The sequence below is a fragment of the Lactuca serriola genome, chromosome 8, assembly GCF_051521515.1.
Source record: "Lactuca serriola cultivar US96UC23 chromosome 8, Lser_US96UC23_V15, whole genome shotgun sequence".
Classification (NCBI taxonomy): domain Eukaryota; kingdom Viridiplantae; phylum Streptophyta; class Magnoliopsida; order Asterales; family Asteraceae; genus Lactuca; species Lactuca serriola.
In genome coordinates, this window is record NC_136415.1 from 146,195,234 (window position 1) to 146,202,076 (window position 6,843).

The following is a 6,843-nucleotide window of genomic DNA, read 5'->3' on the forward strand; positions in this document are numbered from 1 at the left end:
GCTAACACTCTATTTTTCTCCAAATAAATTAATATCCACCTTATAATAGTTTTTAAACGACTATAACAATGACTTTTTCATAAGTTTAGTTTTATCTTTTAATAATTAAAAACACATAAAGTACAATGACTACACGTGCATAGAAGCCATATGTAAATTAAAACATCTAATCTAGTGACATACTATGATATAAGAAACATGTGATCATGTCCTGGTTCACGTGTACTTAAATATGTTTGTCTATGTCTCATGTGTTATTCCATTTTTGGAGAAAAACTTATCTAGAAGTGTTGTATTGTCTTACTAATATGATCATACAATCTTTTTAACGCTAGGTTGTCTCTTTCTCATTATCGTTTCTGTGTGAAGAGAGTCGTTGCATTTGTGATCAACTTAAAATGTTACGTTCATTGATGTTTCTAGTTTACACATGACTAAATGTTAGCTAAAGTGAACGCGATTAAATAACTATTTTTTTAACCATACTAGAATGTCAAATATTTGAAATTCTACATGATACATACTAACACAAAAGAAGTGGAAGGGAAAAGATAAAGAAGTGCATAAAAATTAGCTAGATAGTTGGAGGGACTTTTGATCCAAAGCCCCAACCATAAGTTTTGTCACAAGATCATATGTAAAGCACCAAGAGATGCATAGCATCATGAGCAATCAGCCTTGGAAATATTTTTTAGCAGAGTGACTGCTCATGATGTTATCTCATTTCTTGATGGATCTTCTTCCTCATGTGTGAAATCATAAACCCGGCCCATGAAATATGTTAGACCTAAACCCATCATCCATTCATCGGAATCCTCCATTTAGAGCAGGAGCCCAATAATCCGCCCCATTGTCACTCCCAACTTGCATTGTGCATGAAACCGGAACAAGGCACAACCCTCTACTCCTCAAATCTTTCTTTGGTTCATCATGAGGATCCTAAATTAATTCATTTTTAACCAATTATCAGTACCAAAATTAATCTTGAAAAGCAAAATTCATACTAATAAAGTACGTTGATTTTAAAAGTAACATTCTGAAAAATCAGGGTTTTTATCCTAATGATGGGATTTAATAAATTAATAAAGGAAATAAATACCTGGTCAAGAGCAGATCCTTTCATCTTCATGCAGCTATCATTCAGAAGCTGTGTAAGGAACAAGATTAGCGATAATTACCAATATGATTACAATAATATGTGTCAGCTTTTAGTGAAATGAATGTTAATGGAAAAGTTAATTATTCAGAGTATAAAGGTAGAAATATATATATACCTGACCTGGGTCTTCAGGAAATAAACAATTTCTCTCCCCTTGATGAACCTAAATATAAAAAAAAAAAAAAAACAAAGAATTATTAAATAATAAAACAATTATCTAAATCTTTTACACCTTCCCCACATGCTCACGTGTGAACACTCACATGCATTGCGGCAGAGTGAGAAAAGGTGATGTGTCTGTGTTTTGTTGCTTAGGGAAGATGAATACATACATACATAAGGTATGTATGTATGTATTTACTATACATGAAAGTAAATCTCTTCTTTAATCGTCATTCATTGTATTTTACATCTTTAACATTATCCTTCCGTAGAAATTTATATAGTCGACTCTATCTTTGCAGGAAGAATCTTCCTTTAGAACTATTATACGTATATGAATACATATAGATTCGTATAAAAGATTGTGTATAAAGTATGGTATACTTACAGAGTGTTGGTGGTTTCTCACGCTTCCTGATCCACTGCCCAGGTACGGTAAGCTGAGGGCCTAAATCATTCAAAGCCGTACACAAATTAACTCCACCATCATATATTAATTACTATCAAGTTTAGTCGATATGAATATTTTATTCCTTTAAGTCAAATGTTTAGTGATCTTTTCGTATATAGATCAATCTAATTGGCAGCGTAATCTGAAATCGATTTTAGTTAATTGAATTTTATTTAAATATGATTTTTGAAAAATTAAATTGATTTCTATTTTTTATGTCTATAAATGTTTCTACCCAATCAAATTATGACAAATGTTATTATTCTATATTTTTTTAACTAACTCGTTAAAGTTATATTAGAAATATATCAAATAAAATTAAATTGAATGATGATTTGTCATAATTTTAGTGGATATGAATAATTATAAACATTAAAGGTAGGAGCTAATTTAATTTCTCATGATTATTTCTATATAAGAAAATTAACTTTAAAAATGGATTGTGAGCAATTTATGAATTACCACAACATTATTTAAACAAAACCGTCACATATAACATTATTTTAGAAAAATTCTAATCCATGTAATGTTTAGTTGTTTTTCTGTATTTTCCATATATATAGAATGTTATTTATCATATAAAATTAAAAGCAACTTAAATAATTCAGAAAGTTATACACACTCATGTCATAATTATAAACTTTTTCACTTGACTCTTGAGAATAAAAAAACGACTTATACTCATTCGGACAGAGGGAATAATTTTTTAGAAATTAAAAACATGCATTTGACAGAGAGATATAGTTTAATATGGGATTTAGGCACAGTATGTTTATATAACATTATAAAAATGCAAAGTAATCTTGATGGAATATTAAGGAAGTGAAGCTTTTAGCTAGTGTGTGTGTGTGTTTTTGTGTTTGTATGTGGCATGACTGTCCCTCATGGTAGTTTGTGAAAGATGAATAAAAGAAGAAGAAGAAGCACAGAAGAAAGGAAAGTAGCATCACCTCAATTTGACTCTGAAGGAATCTTATGTAACCAATAGCTTCTAACAGCACAGAAGCTGTGTCAGTCTGCACCAAAATTAAATAAAATGAAAATTCATGTAAGTGTTTTCTCATAATTAAAGATACCAAACATCATATTCGAGTAAACTATTTTTTTGTTTTTAACTAGCCAAACATTTTAAGTTACTAAAAGACATCGTTCTCAAGATTGTACAGAAAAATTTCATCTACAAGGACAAGACTGGGCATAAAAAGTTTTTCAAAGCTGAAACCACCATAGTCTTCTAAAAAAACGATGCTTTATTCACTCCTATACTATTTCTGGAAAGAGGAGAGAGAGAGATAGATAGAGAGAGAGAGAAAAGAATGTTTTGAAAAAATAATTGTTCTTAATTTAGAGAGAGAGAGAGAGAGAGAGAGAGAGAGAGAGAGAGAGAGAGAGAGAGAGAGAGAGAGAGAGAGGAATGTTTCGAAAAAATAATTGTTCCTAATTTCTTTATTAATTTTATATATAAGTTACTGTAAAAAGTTTGAAATATAATTTTCGTTATTAATTTTTTGTTTACCTTTTCATGTTTATAGAAAAATAAGTGTGAATGAGATATATAAAACATTGTTTGTCAAAGATTTACGTTCTTTATAAAGCAAAAATAAATTTTTTAGTTGTAAATTTGGTTATGGTTTTAGGTTTTTTCGTGTCATAACTTTTATGGAATCGTATTAACTCGTCACGGGTTCTTCTTATGTTCTCAAATGGAAACTTCAGTACTCCATACATTTCAAAAAAACTTACGACAGAAAATGTTAGTATTGGCAAACAGATCGTGACTAGTTTATACAGAAGATATTTTGTTCGTGGATATTTTTTTATTATGTACAAAAATCTTATTGACGTAGTTTTGTTTTCTTCTCATTATCCATATAAATGCACACCATGCAAGAAAAACTGGAATAAGAAATATAGACGACAGAATATTGATCGTTTGTTTTAGCAAACAGTTTCATTATTTTTTTAGCAATACTTCCTATTGAATGGATTTGACGTAATTATTTTGATATATTTTACCTCATTAATTTTCATTTGATAAGACCATCAATAATTTTACTACGGAAAATAAAAAAGAATTATGTCATGTCATCCTCTTGTTTCATCCTTTTCTCGATCTCTCGCATTAATCTCCAATGGATAGATGCTTTCTTAAATATTCAGATTAAGCTTCGTTAATGATTACGTTAATTCATGCTTAAGTATGTGAAAATTTACAGCATACTATGTAAATATGTATATATATATATATACCTTTCCAAACGGAGAAACAAGCTGGTGAAGTGCTGTTATTCTGTCTCCTAATTTTTCTTTCCTCACCTATTTTTGACATCAAAAAACAAATAGAAGAATCAAAATAACAAATTGTATTTTTGCAATGATTAACATATATACACCTCTTTTACATATATTTTTTAAAGACTTTTTATCATCTCTTTGTGTGGATATAATTAGCACAGATGAACTAAAGAATCGTTATGGACTAAAGAAACCGACAATCAAGAAGGACAACAGTTATCTTCCAAAAAGTACTTCTTCCTGTATTTGGGTTTTCCACCTTCTGTATTTGTGTGATTGTGAAACAAAGAAAAGGATCGAGAGAGATCTAACTTGAGCTAAGGTAAATTACCTTGAAGGTAGATTGGTTTGACGAAGGTTGAATTTTAGCTTTCTTGGATACCCCACCAGTAGCAGTGCTATTACACTTCATAAATTGAAAAAAAAGGAAAGAATGAGAAGGTATGAGCTATCAAAATTACGCAAGTTCATGTACTTCTGCCATGAACAGATTAACTAGTCGTTTACCAATTAAATGCTATATATAGTACTTGAACCATAAGTGACAACCAATAAGTAGGAATCCATGGCTAGAAGAGATCGATATCATGTGACTTAACAGAAAAATATGGTACGATCAAGTAGTCGAAAGAAATCTTGATTGAAATCATTAAAAAAAAGAGAGAGAGAGTTACCTCAGATGAGCGATCTGGAGGAGGGTGTCTTCCATCTGTTTTGTTGCTCATCGTGGTAGAAAAATCAAGCATGTTGTTGCTCAAACTCGAGATACAAGAATTAGGAGATGAAACGGGGATCATTGGATTAGACCAAGTATTTGGTTTAACGCCATGAAAGTCGACGTTGCTGTGGCCATATGATGATCCGTAATTAAGTGAGTTTTCTTGCTTCACTCCGGATTCTACCATGGGATTAATCTGCTGCTGCTGTTGCTGATGATGATGATGAGTATGATGATCATGTAGTAGTTGTTCTTCCCAATTCTCCAGTTTCTTGACTTGTTGCATATGACTCAAAGTTGACTTGTCGTCTTCTCCCACTAATCCGCTCCTATTAAATTTTGTACAAAGATCGGAGTATCAGTCAAACTGTGCATGTGTATGAGTGTTCGATCTATCTTTTTGTTGTCCATAAAGAAGCACAAAAAGACTTAAAACATTTGTACCCAAGGACTTAATTATGAAGAAACCCATGTACCCTAAACTAAAAAGACTGGAGAGATGAGAGAGAGAGAGAGAGAGAGAGAGAGAGAGAGATTTGTTTACATGAGTAATTGGCTTAAGGAATCAGGAAAGTCGTGATGATTATCATGCCATGGAGAAAGTGAAACTGGTGGTGGTGGTGCATATTGGTGATGAAAGAAGTGGGGTTGTGGAGAAGCAGCAAAGAAGGGAGCTTGAGGAGGAGCGGGTGGCGGGGAAGGTCTGGTGGTAGCCATCATACTCCACCAGTTGTTTGGACCGCCGGCAAGCATTTGTTGCACCGGTGAACTTTGCAACATATTTCCTCTATTCATTTCCCCTCTCAAAAGAAACAAGCATACAAAAGATTAGCTTTCCCTTTTTTTTAACTTTAATATTTTTTTTCTTGCTCGATCACTCGCTCTCAATTTGTTTTTTTCTTGAATCTCCCCCAAGCTAACACTCCACTCTTTGTAGAAACTTTCAGAGGTCTTCCGATACTTGATTAAGTAGTGAGAGAGAGAAAGAGAGGAGTGTGGTTTTGAATGATGGGGTATTGAGAACCTTTTTTGTATTTGTATTCTCTCCTTTCTCTCCTTTCTTTATTAGCTTTCTCTTTTCTTTCTTTATTTTTTTTTCTGTTTTATATATTTTTACTTTTTTCTTTGCTTTTGCTTTATCATCAAAGTAGGGCAGCGAAAAAAGGTCGTGCCAATTCAATTCTACTTAAATAATTAGAACCCTAAGAAAAATCAAATGGTTCTAAATAATATAAATAGAAAAGTAACACTACTTGTACTTCATATATATATATATATATATATATATATATATATATATATATATATATATATATATATATATATATATATCGAATCGTACATACATGCATGACAAGTTCATACTAACTTCCTATATATGATGCATACGCTCCATTATAATGACCAAACTTTATTCATTCTCATTTTGAGATAAGTTTAGTTGAATCAAAGTATTAGTTCAAAATGTCATAATTTCGGAAGAAATGTTGTGACAAATTCAACAAAGAATAATGAATAATGGGATTTTATTTTGGATAAGTTTTTACGATCCTGTTTGTTGGGTTACATTACAATAAGTAAAGAGCAAAGTAAATTATAGTAAAACCTTTTTCACTCTCTGGCAAAACTTAAACAATTCACCCATTGCTTTGGCATGGGAAAAGTCGAGGTGATCTTCATAATTAATGATAAGTTAGGCATAAAGTTAAACCAAAAAAGATAGAATGGTAAAAGGTGTTTGTATTTATATACAGATTTAAACAAATATTTAACTATGTTTGAAAAATAAATTTTATTTTTAATTTGAAGTATTACATGGTCACTCTTTGTCATAATTATAATAGCCATTTTAAGGTCATGCATCTATTTAAAGTATTTCTTGTAATTCGTGACGTAATGATCGAAACGTAGTTCTATTGAATACAAAATAAATTTAAATTTATAAGAAATTCGTAAAGAAAATAGCTTGAGCATTTTTAATTTAAATTTAAAGAAACTTCCGTAGGCGTAAATTATATATAACCCAAAATTTCTATTAAAAAGGAAAATATTTTATGC

At 30.9% G+C, this 6,843-nt stretch overlaps 1 protein-coding gene across 1 annotated transcript; it reads right to left on the reverse strand.

Moving 5' to 3' along the window:
- Window positions 1–460: 460 nt before the first annotated feature.
- On the reverse strand, window positions 461–5,807 carry LOC145065995 (basic helix-loop-helix (bHLH) DNA-binding superfamily protein). Its single transcript, XM_079013133.1, has 9 exons — window positions 5,330–5,807; window positions 4,742–5,114; window positions 4,399–4,473; window positions 4,023–4,088; window positions 2,723–2,788; window positions 1,710–1,769; window positions 1,275–1,322; window positions 1,100–1,147; window positions 461–939 (listed from the first exon to the last, which is right to left on the reverse strand). Exons 1-9 carry the CDS (start codon window positions 5,578–5,580, stop codon window positions 805–807), a joined length of 1,122 nt encoding a protein of 373 aa, XP_078869259.1. The 5' UTR covers window positions 5,581–5,807; the 3' UTR covers window positions 461–804.
- Window positions 5,808–6,843: the final 1,036 nt, after the last annotated feature.

Bases quoted from the DNA above. Each gene is read 5' to 3' on its own strand.
- LOC145065995 (XM_079013133.1), bottom strand. From the start codon at position 5,580: ATGAATAGAGGAAATATGTTGCAAAGTTCACCGGTGCAACAAATGCTT. The intron at 5,115-5,329 runs GTAAACAAATCT...AAAATTTAATAG, and splicing joins TCCTTAAGCCAATTACTCAT to GAGCGGATTAGTGGGAGAAG. The intron at 1,770-2,722 runs GTGATGCTACTT...TGAATGATTTAG, and splicing joins TCCTTCAGAGTCAAATTGAG to GCCCTCAGCTTACCGTACCT.